The 16,040-nt window shown below is 37.0% G+C and overlaps 2 protein-coding genes across 7 annotated transcripts in view; both read left to right on the top strand.

Moving 5' to 3' along the window:
• Positions 1-296: 296 nt before the first annotated feature.
• Positions 297-16,040, top strand: part of YL-1 (Vacuolar protein sorting-associated protein YL-1) — a 33,968-nt gene continuing 18,224 nt past the window's right edge. Inside the window, exons 1-6 of one of the 6 annotated variants that reach the window (XM_070103053.1) lie at positions 328-420; positions 6,284-6,365; positions 11,292-11,444; positions 13,483-13,618; positions 14,154-14,253; positions 14,538-14,729. In XM_070103053.1, coding sequence (XP_069959154.1) covers positions 11,311-11,444; positions 13,483-13,618; positions 14,154-14,253; positions 14,538-14,729 — 562 coding nt within the window. In that variant the 5' untranslated portion in view covers positions 328-420; positions 6,284-6,365; positions 11,292-11,310. Of the gene's footprint in view, positions 421-686; positions 721-4,192; positions 6,366-11,291; positions 11,445-13,482; positions 13,619-14,153; positions 14,254-14,537; positions 14,730-16,040 lie in introns of those variants that run through there. The other 5 variants (XM_070103051.1, XM_070103052.1, XM_070103050.1 and 2 more) reach the window with 5 other exon arrangements.
• Positions 671-5,658, top strand: LOC128704407 (uncharacterized). The gene has a single exon (XM_053799559.2). It carries the CDS (start codon positions 823-825, stop codon positions 5,656-5,658), a length of 4,836 nt encoding a protein of 1,611 aa, XP_053655534.2. The 5' UTR covers positions 671-822.

The following is a 16,040-nucleotide window of genomic DNA, read 5'->3' on the forward strand; positions in this document are numbered from 1 at the left end:
AGGGCCCGGGTTCGATTCCCGACGGGTGGAAACATTCGACACGTTTCCTTACACCTGTTGTCCTGTTCACCTAGCAGCAAATAGGTACCTGGGTGTTAGTCGACTGGTGTGGGTCGCATCCTGGGGGACAAGATTAAGGACCACAATGGAAATAAGTTAGACAGTCCTCGATGACGCACTGACTTTCTTGGGTTATCCTGGGTGGCTAACCCTCCGAGGTTAAAAATCCGAACGAAATCTTATCTTCATTTGTCTCTCCGAGGCTATGGGTCCCCATAAGTTGAACTTTGTGTTTTGCATTTTGCTATTTTCATACTTAAGATTGTTTGGGTTGTATAGCGTTTACATTTATTCTTAAGAGGAATATTGACTAATTATTGCGTTATTCTACCCCAGTTATTGATCCGTCGTGATTGTAAAGTAAGTATTCTACTTCCTTATTATCCAGGGATAATTAATTATCCCCCAGGATGAGTCGTGTGTCTTAAATGAGAGAGAGATTGTTATATTATGATTGCACTAAAACTGTAACTAATGAACTGGAGACATAACTATTGCAAATTTTCTCTCTGTTTATAAGAAATAAACAGTTTTGTCTTATTTTTATATCTTTTTAACAATGATATTGAAGGAGGTAGATTATTTTTGACCTTCGCTGCTTTTCATCTTCCTCATGTTTACCTCCTCCATCAACACTTGAGAACTATCAACAATTTTATTGTAAAAAAAATACCAAATTTCTCTGCGACAGATAGTTTATAGACTGTTGAAGTGTTAGACGAGGATGATAGGAGGGTTGTGAAGTAATTGTCGGCCAGTAAGATGGATTCCCTGATTATAGTGGAGGAGAATAGTGTGTGTAGTGTGTTAGAGAGTGATGGCCAGGTTGATCCACTGGATGTAACTACTGCTACTTCTCCTCCTACTGCTTCTCCTCCTGCTGCTTCTCCTCCTGCTGCTGCTTTATCCAAAGATGATGTAGAACCTGTGCTACCTGAGGAGGATACCATGGAAGATAATACTACCGCTTCTGACACGGACTGTGTCATTGTGGATGACGTGCCAGTCTATGTCTCACAACTACAAGATGGATCACCTTTCTACATACGTCAGCATCCTCCCACACTGGAAGAAATGTTGAGGAGTCCTGATGACTCTAGTTCCAGCTTTGATGGGTTTTCTGAGGCCAGTGGTAGTACCTTTGAGGGATTTTCAGAATCAAGTTGTAGTAGTAGTGTTACTTTCGAGGGATTTTTGGATGCAAATGATGATAGCATTGTTGTCAGGGATGACTTAATTGAAAGTTCAGTCAAGGAAAGTTTTGAGGAATGTTTGCAGAGTGAGAGATTGATAAGAGCTGATTCAAGTGAGAAACATAGAAAGTCTTTATCACGTAGGGGTAAGCAGGCAACTAAGAATTTAAAGAAAACACTTACATCTCTACGAGGACGAAGGAGAGTTGGAAATTCAAGCACTGATTTAAAAAAAAAAAGTTTTAATATCAATACAGACAGTTCGTTGTCGATAACTCCAAAGTGTCGGAGTTCTTGTGAAGTAACATTGCCAAAGAAGCGCCTATGCCAAAGTGAATCCCAAGAAATACTTGTTAAAAATGTAAAATATCAAACAAAGTCTAAGCTAGACAACGTAGAAATATCTGCTTGGAAAACCAAAGACACTGTTGACAAGAATGTGAGTGATAGCCACACAGATTCTGTGTTCCCCAGGAAGATGACGAGAAGCTGCATGAAAATGATAGAGGAGGAGATGAAATTACCATCCATAGATCAAATAAATGCTATTGACAAGCAGGACTTTATAGGAGAGCTATGCAGTAGAGTTGGCTGCACCATTAGTTTCTTGGAAAGTATGAAGCTAAAGCGTGTTCCTATTAATAATGGCATTGTTTATGAGTTGGATGAATTTGCTAAGAGAATTTCATGGCAACGAATTGATGTTGCTCTGTGGCTTCAACGATTAAGTGGCATTGAAGATGGTGAACCAACAGCTGAAGATTTGAATAAAATTCATCTGGTTCTCAAGCGAAGGAAGGCTCTTGCAGTAACATTTTCTGGAAAAAAAAGGGCTAATGTTAGGCTAAGAGCTTTTGATCTAATGGAGTTTGTTTTGCCATCATTGTTAAAAAAAGATGTTAATGAGGAATCAATTTTTGTTAAGGAAGAAATTGAGATTGAGGACAGCCAGCCATGTAGTGTCAGTCCCCACATTTCACCTCCGTTATTCGAAAAGAGTAGTTCACTAAGAAAACATAAAGTAGCAGAGTTTCAGAAATGTGAGCATGAAAATGCTGCAGCTGATGGGACCTTGAAAAGGGAAAAAAAACTTGATTTAGCTGATTTTTCGTTACCTGTAAAAGAAGACGTTATATGTTTTGAAGAGCCTGTAATACAAAGCAACCAGATTTCAAGATCTGAATGTAAGTTAGTGGAAGAAAATAAATGTGAAATCATACCAGTAAAACTGGAGGGAATTCAAAGTGTGTCTACTGAAACTAATAATCCTGTTGGGACAATTGGTGTGAGTAAAAGTGGAAGACTTCGAAAGCTTAGTGCTAGAGGAATTGAGTCTATTGAGATTAAGAGTCTTTTTATGCCTACTAGCACTCCATCTGTTCAGCCACCAAGTTACAGCCAAATGAATTTACATGAAAAGAGAAAGAATTTGGAAAGTGTAGAAAATAAAAATGTGCATGTTAATTATGGGGAATGCCAAACAAAGCCATCATCTAATATTTCTGCACCATTTCCAAAATCTACAGGTGAACTTACATGCAGAAAATATAAAAAATTTCTATTTATTGATAATTCATTAATTTCTTTTACTTTTACTAATGGCCATTTGGTTCCCAAGTTTAAGGAGGTTGACTACTATCTTGGAGACTATTGTTGTGAGGCTGGAGTGACTGTTGATGATATAAATTCAGATGGTCAGAAGGATGTTGATATAACTATTGGAATGGTGAAAGAACTCCATGATTTCTATGTGTCAAGGGGTGCTACCAAAACATCCTTGGCACTCAGATTATTCCAAATGTCTGGATTAGAAATAAAAGATTATACACATATTTTATCTGCGGTGTTATCAGTAAGCAAAGCAGCCAAGACAAACAGTTTAGATTTCAGTACTTTGCAGAAAGAATTTAAATTTCCTAAAAGATTTTGTGGAATTCAAAGTGAAGGATATGAACTTCCGAAGAAAAGAAAGGCTGCTATAAATGCATTTCTGAAGAACACAAAGAAAAAGAAACATCTGTCACACAAACAAAACTTAAAAAAAGTGAAGAATGTAACCGACAAAAGAAAAAAGGGCAACCGTACTTATGCAAAAAAAATAGTCTCCCAGGCACCATCAGTTGACATTAAAGAAAACACATCTGCTTTTGGTAATGAACTTGTAAAGACGAAGGGAAAGGAAGGCTCCATCACCCGAGGAGACATTGTTTGTCTATATTCTCAGTGGCTTAAAAACAAAATGGCAGTGGGTAGTAATGTGTTTGTTACTGATCTTTTAAAAGCTGTTGAAAAGCTGATGACAGAGAGGAAGGTACAGTCTATTCGCATTCCAGCTGGAACTCTAATGTCGTCTTCTGTCAGACTTCATGATGAATATAAACAAATGCTTGCTGTTAGCAAAGAGGATGCTGTAATGTACTTGGAAGAAGATTGGCTGGAAGACATCCAGTATTTAGTCTCTCTCTTGGGACCTTCTCGACGAAGTACAATAGAAGGAGATAATGCTGAAAACAGCAGAGACAAAACAGATGTTAGCAACTCTGCTCAGCCAGAGAATGCAAGTGTGAGTGATTCAGAGTACAGTGAAAAAAGCCTGGTTATAGATGAGTCTGTAATTTCTGATGATTCATTTACACTTGAGAAATCCAAACCAGATAGTAAAAAACACTCTGAAAATGGACAGACTACATGTAAAAAATTTTCTAAAGACAAAAAATTGCCTTCTGGAATTTCTCAGACTTCTCAGGATGTAAAAGATGCAGACAAGTGTACTGTAAGCAGATTAGCAGCATCTGAAAGGACACCGAGAAGTGGTGCAATAAGTCGTCCTCCAAGCTGTTATATGGAGAGTGTTGGTAAAAGGTCAGGTTCAGGCAACTTAGCAGTATCGGAAGGGACACCAGGAAGTGATGCAATAAGTCGTCCTCCAAGCTGTTACATGGAGAGTGTTGGTAAAAGGTCAGTTTCAAGGAAGAGGAGCATTGGGTTATCTCTGGATGAATATGAATCTGATGAGTTCTCAGATTTTATAGAGGAGAGTTCTAGGAAGCAGAGATGTAAACGAAGGGTTGAATTAAGGAGAAACATTTTAAATAATGCTCAGGTGAAGAAACGTAATTTGCTTTGCTCTGGAGAAGATTTTGAAGTTGAAAAGATTCTTGATTTTCAGGAAGTGCACAAGGACGGTGGCAAAGGTTATAGATACTTAGTCAAGTGGTTGGGTTTTAGATCAGAGGATGCTAGTTGGGTAGATGAAGCAGACTTACAGTGCCCTGAAGTGTTAAATAAGTACTGGGAAACTGTTAGGAGAAAGAACCCAGGCAGATTCTCAAGAAATGCAAAATCTTTAAGAGCTTCTCCTCGAGGTACTCTTGCTCAGACCAAGTCCCTTGGAGCATTGGAAGGAGATGGGGGTAAGACTAATCCAGTTCTTGGCATGGAAGGACCAGATAAAGAAAATGAGGGAAATATTATTGAGGCTTTGGTGCACCAAGCTTCACTAGAGAATTGTTCCAATACAAAGCTTCTAGAACAGCCTGAAGGATCTGTCACAACACGTGATGTACTGGATTTGTATGACACTTGGCGGCAAGAAAATCAGAATCTTTTAGTGGCTGGAGGCTCTAACACTGTTAATCTTGAGACACTCATGAGTCGTGTTAAGAACTTGATGATATCCAGAAAGGTAAAAAAATTTCATCCTGAGTCTCTTCTTAATGCCTGTTTTATGATGACATTGATGAGAACATCATTGAAAAGTGAAAAAGCTTTAAATAAATTTCTGGAAAGCAACTGCTCTGAGGTTCTTGAAGCAAGTTATAAGCAGTATCTCATAAAACAGCAGAAAGACAATAACAATGGAGAAGTGCCTGCAAGAAAAGATTACACTAATAAAAATATTAGTCTTTCAGTTCTTCAGAATGACTTAAAGAGGATGCACCAAGAATATTCGGCAGCCATCGGGTTAAGATCAACAAACCGCAATGTTCTTGGAGTAATGGAGGAAGAATTTAATTGTCTTGAGAATATCTTGAAGGCTTCTCTAGATGGTAAAGCTAATGTAGCAGTTCTTTTGCAGCATAAGTTAGAGACGTTGAAGAGAGACTTGCACAGCTTAGAAAATAGTGAGGGGTCAAACTCGGCTGTATCAAATATAAGAAGAAGCACGCGCAGTAAAACTGTTGAAGACTCCAAATGTTCAATTACTCTTACTGAAACAAATTCTGATAAAATTAGGGACAGCATTTTGAAAGCTGGCAAAGAGCTTATTAAATGCGGAGTACCTCGTCAAAAACTTGACAGTGTGATTGAACTCGTAGTAAACAAGGTTGGAGGACGGAGACTTAGAGCTCAGCCTGCTGGAGCTCGCAGCATTTCTGAAGTAGTTGGACTTATGCACAAATGATTGTGATTATATTTGAGAATAAAGTTATGTTTTAAATTTACCAATTTTTTATATAAAGCAAATACCCAATTTAATTTTGATTAATGAATGAGTATTTTTAATTTCTTTTAAAATAATAATAATTTTAGTTAAGAACTATATACATGTATTGTATTCAGTGTACTTTACTTAGAAAACATTTGCTAAAGTTAACACGAGAGAGTACAATGTAATGTATGTATGCAATAACAGTAGCTTAAGAAAAGTCCAGTTAATATTATTTAAGGAGGCCATTTTTTCTTTAACTTGATATGTTAAAAGATAGGTATGGGATGATGAATCTCTGGTTGGCTTGTACATAAGGATGACTTCAGAAACTTATAATTACGACATTTATAGCTTCATAGAGTTTCAGATTATTCAGGTTGTTTTTGTACACCAGCCTCAGAATTATGTTGCTACATTTTCCCAACTGGGAAAGTCTCTTGAAAAGTGCATAAAGATTGGAACTGTCATCTCAACTTTTACTTGGCAGCCCTCAAACCTTGGTACCCATTTCACGTCTTAAGTGTTAATACGGAAGTACAAACTAGATTTAAGAAAAGAAGAAGAGGCCAAATTAAGTTAATGTAAATATACCTATTAGCAGAGGTTCTTAAGGAAAAGCAGAGGGCTCTATTCAACTTAATGTGAAGAGGATTACAAGCATAGCAGTGGATTTAACAAAGGTGGGTGTAAGCTACATTATATGTTTTAATACTGGAAGTCTTTTAGAAGCATCTATTTAACAAGAAAGATTTCCAAACATTTGGCAATATTTAAAATCTGCTTAGTATCTAGTCTTCTAATGATTATGTAATTTAAAACTTAATAAAAGTCATTTATAATTTGACCCTTTTATAGAATCAATAATTTATTTCTTTGCAAACGTGATCATAAATATATTTAGCCCTTCTGATAAATTGCATATAAATTGAAGGTATTATTTGGCAATTATTCATCCATTTTATTTATTTATCTTTCATTGTACCTATCAGTATATGTATTTTGTATCTTTCAGACTGGTAAGTCATGAGCAATTCTTGTCAGAATTTGTTTTAATTAGTAAAATAAGTGCATTCTGCCTATCCATTTTTTTCCTGTGTAATGTCTGCTATTGTTGTAGTAGCTCAATATGCAAGAATTTGCTGATGTAAAACTGAATTGTATACCTTTGATGAGTTCTGAGAGTTTTTCCACTTCCGGAGCTCAGTGATTGGCCAGGCTTGTCTGATGCTTGTCTACTCAACTAGGCTGTTCCTGTTGGTGGTCTACCAACCCACATGTCCATCACAGTTCATATTGCAGAACTGAATATTTTGTTATTACATAGCCTTACAAGATTTTGTCCCATTTATCTTAATAGAACATACTCCAGAACACAGACAAACAGACAAATACAATTGGGTAAACATATGATCAGCTTCCATTTGTCCTAATGCTGAATGTATCTCATGATTTTAGTGCTTTAAATAAATAAGAATTTTTTTTTTTATTTTTTTATTCTTTCAGCTTTTATTCAGTATTTCTTGATAGTCAAAATAAGTCAGTTATATATAGAAGTTGTGTTATTTATTTGTGTTATTACTGTACGTACTGAATGTGCCATAACCTTTTTAATTGGTTTAGGTTAGTTTGAACATGTTCTACTCTCCAAGTACTATAGTAGTTATTGGGGTCAAGTCTTGGCATATGCCTCCACTACTTCATATGTCATTCATCTTTCTAACCATCCTGAGGTTATAGAATTTATTTTTATGTCCATGTACCATGTGTGTAAGTGAGGAAGGCCTGTATAGGTACTGCAGTGTGTGTTTGCAGCATTTGTATGCCATGTTGGCAGGAAACCATGCCATTTTCTTTCGGTAGCCATTGGGTGTGATAAAACTATGAAGTCAAAACTTACGAAAGTGGTATGTCATACAAATGTCATTAGTATATAATATACCAATGTAATTAAGTCATTATCCTATAATACAACCATAGTTAAGCCTAAATAAATGAAACTACAGTGATTAATTTTTTTATGCCTTCCAGGTCTCATTACTTGCTCTTAGTCTGAGATCTGAATGTAACATGGTTATATATGAGGCCAGATATACAGAAATTGACAAAGTGATTAAAGGTCAACATTTTGTGGATTTCATCTCACTTAGGTCTTGAGGAGTATGGTGAAGGCAATGCCTTTGCTCAACTAGTAATGAACAGAGGGAATGTCTAATATAATTTTGGTTTCATACATAAAAGTTAAAAAAAAAAGTCATTAAAAAAAACTAAGAAATGAGTGTGAAGAAGAAAGTAGTTCTGAGCAGATAGGAACTAGCCAGTCCATTGTCCATCATAATGATATGTGTTATGTAAAACATGTTTATGTAGGAGTTACAAGATCTGCAGACCACAAAACATTGTCACTGCTAGACTAAGGCTAGGCTATAATTTTCTGTAGTAGTTCAGTTTGTATAGAGATATCAGTCAGATGAAGTGTAAAATGTATGGACAGAGATGGGGGCCATACACTAGAACAGTATATTTTAGAGGCCAAACATCCATCATTTTAGGAACAGGTCCAGACAGGCCATACAGAAAATGGTAAATAACATCATATTTAATGATACAATATCTGAAATCTTGTACTTGTCACGTGCATTAATTTGATGAGATTTTAATCTAGTAAATTACCAATATTTATAGTGATAATGATATTTAATTTTTTTAATTTTTATATAGTACTGTATATTGATATGCAGTGTGCAGGGGGGTATGTGTAAAAAAAAGGAGAGAAAGACAATAACACACTTCACGTTAACTCGCTTGCGCCAACTAACACATTCATCACAAACTACAAATCCAAGTGGTTGGACCACCAAACTTTGGACCCTGTCTACCTATGTACCCTTTTTCCTATTTCAGTGTATCCCTTATCTTCTTTTTTCTTCCCAGTTTTTTGGTCATCTTACATGGAGTATGAGATGATCAGCATAATTATAATAATAATTATAATTATTAATTATTATTATATTATTATTATTATTAATAGTAGTAGTAATGTACAGTTTTATTTTTCACAAATGCACAGTTTTGCCAAAAATCACAAGAGGTACACAAAGCATCACTGATACACTTGCTAGCATGTCGGACGCTTACCCAGTGACATCATGTACAAATTCTATAATGCTTCATGTATAAAATTGGTGGCATCCTGTGGTAAAGTTTCAAAGAATACATTTTTTTTTTTTTTTTTTCAACAAGTCGGTCGTCTCCCACCGAGGCAGGGTGACCCAAAAAAAGAAAGAAAATCCCCAAAAAGAAAATACTTTCATCATCATTCAACACTTTCACCACACTCACACATTATCACTGCTTTTGCAGAGGTGCTCAGAATATAACAGTTTAGAAGCATATACGTATAGAGATACACAACATATCCCTCCAAACTGCCAATATCCCAAACCCCTCCTTTAAAGTGCAGGCATTGTACTTCCCATTTCCAGGACTCAAGTCCGACTATATGAAAATAACCAGTTTCCCTGAATCCCTTCACTAAATATTACCCTGCTCACACTCCAACAGATCGTCAGGTCCCAAGTATCATTCGTCTCCATTCACTCCTATCTAACACGCTCATGCACGCTTGCTGGAAGTCCAAGCCCCTCACCCACAAAACCTCCTTTACCCCCTCTTTCCAACCCTTTCGAGGACGACCCCTACCCCTCTTTCCTTCCCCTATAGATTTATATGCTTTCCATGTCATTCTACTTTGATCCATTCTCTCTAAATGACCAAACCACCTCAACAACCCCTCTTCTGCCCTCTGACTAATGCTTTTATTAACTCCACACCTTCTCCTAATTTCCACACTCCGAATTTTCTGCATAATATTTACACCACACATTGCCCTTAGACAGGACATCTCCACTGCCTCCAACCGTCTCCTCGCTGCTGCATTTACCACCCAAGCTTCACATCCATATAAGAGTGTTGGTACTACTATACTTTCATACATTCCCTTCTTTGCCTCCATAGATAACGTTTTTTGACTCCACATATACCTCAACGCACCACTCACCTTTTTTCCCTCATCAATTCTATGATTAACCTCATCCTTCATAAATCCATCCGCCGACACGTCAACTCCCAAGTATCTGAAAACATTCACTTCTTCCATACTCCTCCCCCCAATTTGATATCCAATTTTTCTTTATCTAAATCATTTGATACCCTCATCACCTTACTCTTTTCTATGTTCACTTTCAACTTTCTACCTTTACACACATTCTCAAACTCATCCACTAACATTTGCAATTTTTCTTTAGAATCTCCCATAAGCACAGTATCATCAGCAAAAAGTAACTGTGTCAATTCCCATTTTGAATTTGATTCCCCATAATTTAATCCCACCCCTCTCCCGAACACCCTAGCATTTACTTCTTTTACAACCCCATCTATAAATATATTAAACAACCATGGTGACATTACACATCCCTGTCTAAGACCTACTTTTACCGGGAAGTATTCTCCCTCTTTTCTACACACCCTAACCTGAGCCTCACTATCCTCATAAAAGCTCTTTACAGCATTTAGTAACTTACCACCTATTCCATATACTTGCAACATCTGCCACATTGCTCCTCTATCCACTCTATCATATGCCTTTTCATATGGGGTATATTTTATGTGAATGCTAATGCTAGACATTTTTACCATCAACAGGGAGGCCTGAGCCAGGGCTGTGCTGCAGGAGTAGGAAAACTTCCAGAATAGATCAAAGTTAAACTATAGTGTCCAGGTTTCTAGGTAGCTAATCACTGATTCATCTCTTGGGTTTGAACTTTTGCACCCCTGGCAATCTTGGAGCAAAGTCTTTCATAAACTCTTTTTTTTTTTTTTTTTATTAAAAAATTCGGCCGTCTCCCACCGAGGCAGGGTGACCCAAAAAAGAAAGAAAATCCCCAAAAAGAAAATACTTTCATCATCATTCAACACTTTCACCACACTCGCACATTATCACTGTTTTTGCAGAGGTGCTCAGAATACAACAGTCTAGAAGCATACACATATAAAGATACACAACATATCCCTCCAAACTTATAACTTATAAATTTTGAATGATTTTGTCTTTTTGCTTTATTATTTTTAAGATGGTTAATATAGTATTGTACTGTATAGAACCGTATATATAGTACTTATGTAGCTGATGAAAGTGCAAGTCAAGTGTCCTTCAATTTTCATTGTGATGTTTGCTCATTCTTGCTGGTACAGTATTAGTGTGGACAGCAATATGCACAGTACAGTGGTACCTCGGGATACGAACTTATTTCGTTCCAGAAGGCTGTTCGAGTGCTGATACCGAATGAATTTGTTCCCATGAGGAATAATGTAAATTAGATTAATCTGTTTCAGACCCCCAAAAATACACTTACAAAAGCACTTACATAAATGCACTTACATAATTGTTCGCGTTTTGAGCTGTTCGTATCCCGAGGTGCCACTGTACGTACCTTAATTTATCATTATCAAAATTGTCGAATGACTTTATGGATCAAATGCTTGGTAAATCCAGCAGTTTTTCTTCCAAATTCTTGGTAAGAAAAGTTGATTCATTTGTTTCCTTTCAGTGAGGTGGTAGCAGACACCATGGCAGCAACACGTGACCGCCGTAATAATGCTGGGTCAAAAATGTCCCGCTTATTGGAGGAAGAGGAGGAGGATGATTTCTACAAGACTACGTATGGAGGATTTATGGAAGAGGCAGATGACATTGATTATCAGTGAGCTAACCTAGTATACTGTATAGTACTTTAATATAGTTTTCACAGAGTATTATTGAATACTGAGTGTTTTATATTACTGTTGGGCCATCACTTTTATTTTTTAACATAAAGTTTTGTTATGTACAATGATTATCATGGTCTTTCTCGTAATAGAGCCATTAGATTTTGTGGAGGGATTAAGGGAAACCAGTTAGCCAAACTTGAGTCCTGGAGGTGGGAAGTACAGTGCATGCACTGTACATAACTGTATGTAAATACAGTTATGAGGGATTTGGTATATGCAGGGACATCTAAACTACTGTATCTGTGCACCTCTGCCAAGACAGTGATAGTGTGAATGATGGTGAAAGTGTTTCTTTTTTTGGTCACCCTGCCTTGTTAAAAAAATATTAGTTTTATCTTTTGTGATTATGAACATGTGGTTTGCCAAATTAAAGATTAACCTTTAGGTTTTATGCTTGATAATATAATTAACATTGATGATCTTTCATAATGGTTAACATGAAGTTTAGCTTTGTAACACTGTTGACTATGATGTTTTACCATGCCCCATTTCTGTTAACATGTATAGAATAGTTCTTTCATGTGCTTTTCATAGGGCTTTTTTTTTTTTTTTTCCAAACTGTCAAGATGGGAACATAGTAGAAGAAGTACAAAGAAACCACTAAAAGATGTGAAGTGAAACACAGGTTAAGTTGATGCCACAGGTTGTATGTAAATACAGTTATGAGTGTCTGTGTGGTTGATGCAGAGAAAAATGAGGACTCGGCTAAGAAAGTAATTGTAATTGACTGTGAGATCCAGCACTGGGGCCCTGATGGTCACCAGGTCAAACACTATCTTTTTATTTTGTGAAGGGATTCACGGAAACCGGTTAGCTGGACTTGAGTCCTGGAAATGGGAAGTATGATGCTTACACTTTAAAGGAGGGGTTTGGGATATTGGCAGTTTGGAGGTTGACTTTTAAACTGTCATATCTGAGCGCCTCTGCAAAGACAGTGATCATGTATGCGTGAGGTGAAAGTATTGAATGATGAAAGTATTTTCTTTTTGGGGATTTTCTTTCTTTTTGGGTCACCCTGCCTCGGTGGGAGACAACTGACGTGTTGAAAAAAAATATATATATAGTACATATATCCTAGGTAGTAGGTTGGTAAACAGCAACCGCCCAGGGAGGTACTACCGTTCTACCAAGTGAGTGTACAACGAAAACCGTAATTGTTTTACATGATGGTAGGATTGCTGGTGTCTTCTGTCTGTCTCATAAACATGCAAGATTTCAGGTATGTCTTGCTACTTCTACTTGCACTTAGGTCACACTACACATACATGTACAAGCATATATATACACACCCCTCTGGGTATTCTTCTATTTTCTTTCTAGTTCTTGTTCTTGTTTATTTCCTCTTATCTCCATGGGGAAGTGGAACAGAATTCTTCCTCCGTAAGCCATGCGTGTTGTAAGAGGCGACTAAAATCCCGGGAGCAAGGGGCTAGTAACCCCTTCTCCCATATAAATTACTAAATTTAAAAGAGAAACTTTGTTTTTCTTTTTGGGCCACCCCGCCTCGGTGGGATACGGCCGGTGTGTTGAAAGAAAGAAAAAGATATAGTATATATATACAATAGGACCCTTGAATCCGCGGGTTCAGTATCTGTGGTTTTAGTCATCTGAGGTTTATCGTGGTCGGAAAATAACCCTTAATTTTGCTTAATATGTAATGACCTCAAAGTGCAAAAGTAGTGATGGTGGCAGTGCTTTGAAGAGAAGCTGTGAAGTGTTGCCTATCAATGAAAAAGTGCTATTTCTCCACTTATTGTGATTAATTTACCAATTAAACTTTATCATAGGTATATGTGTAACCGAAAAACGACTTACATATAGGGTTCACCACTATCCGCTGTTTCGGTATCTGTGGCAGGTCCTTGAAACATATCCCCTGCAGATATGGGGGTCCTACTATATATTTTTTTTATTGCTTTTGATTTTCTTTAAGAACAGATGAAGTGATTTATGTCTCAATTCTGCACTCAGATCAGAAGTGGAACAAGATGATGAAGTAGATTCTGACTTCAGCATCGATGAGAATGACGAGCCAGTATCAGACCAAGAGGATGATGCTAAGGGAAAGCAAAGAAAGCGAGGCAGACTTATTACCAAAGCTTACAAGGTGAATTTTGATCATGCAATACTATTGGATTGAAGTGGGTTTTTTACCGTGAGAAAATGCTAAATTGATATCCGTTAAAAACTTATAAATTTATAATGGCATGCAGAGCTTTTGATGTAGCTGTGTTTCTATGGACATTACTGTGTTATAATTTGCTAATAGTGTTAACTCTCTATTATATTAGAGAGAGATCAGAATAATATTACTGTACAGTGAGTGTTATAAACATTGATCAGTGAACAGGTGGTCATAATCATTGATCAGTGAACAGGCAAATCCAATATGGAATGAAAATTCAATATGGGGTAGAAAAGATCTGCATATTTTGACCTCAGAGAACTTCTTCAGCATCTGCTGAAGAGGGTCTCTGATTAAACCTAAAATTTATAGATTGATTCTTCTCTGTGTTTGATTTTCCATTAACGTGGGATTTGCCTGTTCATCTAAACTGTACATTTGAGTGTGCTTCAGTTCTTTCCTAAAATCAGCTACATAAAGTTTAACAACATGATTATAATGATTCTTACATTAACAGGAGCCTAAATCTGTGCAGCGGGAATCGACCGCAAGTAAGGTAAATGAAAAGAAACACTCTCCCAAGAAACAATATGCTGTCTTTGATTTAGCAGCCCTAGGTAAGAAACTTTTCTCTGTTTACTGTTGCAGTATACTGCATAGAAGCAGAGCTATGTTTGTGGTGCCTGGTTTGAATTAATATATTCATCATATAATTTTATAAAATTTTCAGTAGTTGTAGCACCTGCTACCTATTCTTACAATTTATTCCATTCTTCCAGTACTAATTGTAAAGAAATAATTCCCTTTATTCCTTCCTTCAGGTCAGGTATTTTCTTATTGATAAGTGTGTCTTTTTTTTTTACCTTGCAAGAAGTTGAATTCTATTTTATTCCATTTACAGAAAAGAAGGGTATTCGTAAATCAACTCAGTTGAAATCTGCTGAAACAGTGAAGCGTCAGAGGGAACGTGCTGAAGTGGAAAGGAAACGTGCAATGAATAAGCGAGACCGAACACCCAGCTTTCCCAGGTTGACACAGGAAGAGCTGCTGGAGGAAGCCAAGTTAACCGAGGAAGTCAACCTTAAGTCTCTTGGTAGGTCACGACATTTATTATTTAGCTCCATTGGTATGTGGTGGTATTTAGTTTACAATATACTACAGGCAGGCCTTTACATTGTTTTGCTAATACAGGCATTTTCACTTATTTCCATTCATCATATATTGAGGCTTCTTACAATAAATATATTTACCACTCACTATAAGGTCAGGATGAAAATATTTTAAAGTAAGTAATGTGTATATACATTTTTTAGGCCTTGCTCTATTGCTCAATTACTAAATGATAGTGAAAAGATGTTATCAGGCTTTTATATACATTCACTTTATAGTGATTTTCACTTTATAGTAGTAACCCAGAACCTACCCTGTATAGCAGTTTAAAAAATACAATGAATATTTTTAAACTATTTCTTAGTACAGTGGACCCTCAACCAGCGATATTAATCCATTCCTGAGAGCTCATCGTTAGTCAAAATTATCGTTAGTCAAGTTAATTTTCCCCATAAGAAATAATGGAAATCAAATTAATCCGTGCAAGACACCCAAAAGTATTGAAAAAAAAAGTTTTTTACCACATGAAATATTAATTTTAATGCACACAAACTGAAGATTACATGCACAGTTACATGACACTTACCTTTATTGAAGATCTGGTGATGATTGATGGGATGGGAGGAGGGGAGAGCGTTGATCTTCTCAGTGTTTAGAAGGGGAATCCCCTTCCATTAGCACTTGAGGCAGCAAGTCTTTTTCTGGGGTTACTTCCCTTGTCCTTTTAATGCCACTAGGACCAGCTTCAGAGTCACTGGACTTCTGTCGCAGAACATATCTGTCCATAGATACCTGTACCTCTCGTTCCTTTATGACTTTCCTAAAGTGGTTCACAACATTGTCAGTGTACAGGTTGCCAACACGGCTTGCAGTAGCTGTGTCAGGGTGATTTTCATCAAAAAAGGTTTGCACTTCAAGCCACTTTGCACACATTTCCTTTATCTTAGAACTAGGCAACTTCTTCAATTTCTCTCTCCCCTCCTCTGAAGCAGTTTCCTCAGGTCTGCCCTCTTGCTGTTCAAGATGATCTAGCAGCTCATCAGTGGTTAGTTCTTCACTGTCCTCCACCACCAACTCTTCCACATCCCCCCCACTAACCTCCAACCCCAAGGACTTCCCCAATGCCACAATGGATTCCTCAACTGGCATAGGATTCTCAGGGTTAGCCTCAAATCCTTCAAAATCCCTTTTGTCTACACATTCTGGCCACAGTTTTTTCCAAGCAGAGTTCAATGTCCTCTTAGTCACTTCCTCCCAAGCCTTACCTATAATGTTTACACAATTGAGGATGGTA

Source organism: Cherax quadricarinatus, chromosome 84 (assembly GCF_038502225.1).
Source record: "Cherax quadricarinatus isolate ZL_2023a chromosome 84, ASM3850222v1, whole genome shotgun sequence".
Lineage (NCBI taxonomy): Eukaryota > Metazoa > Arthropoda > Malacostraca > Decapoda > Parastacidae > Cherax > Cherax quadricarinatus.

Bases quoted from the DNA above. Each gene is read 5' to 3' on its own strand.
- LOC128704407 (XM_053799559.2), top strand. From the start codon at position 823: ATGGATTCCCTGATTATAGTGGAGGAGAATAGTGTGTGTAGTGTGTTA.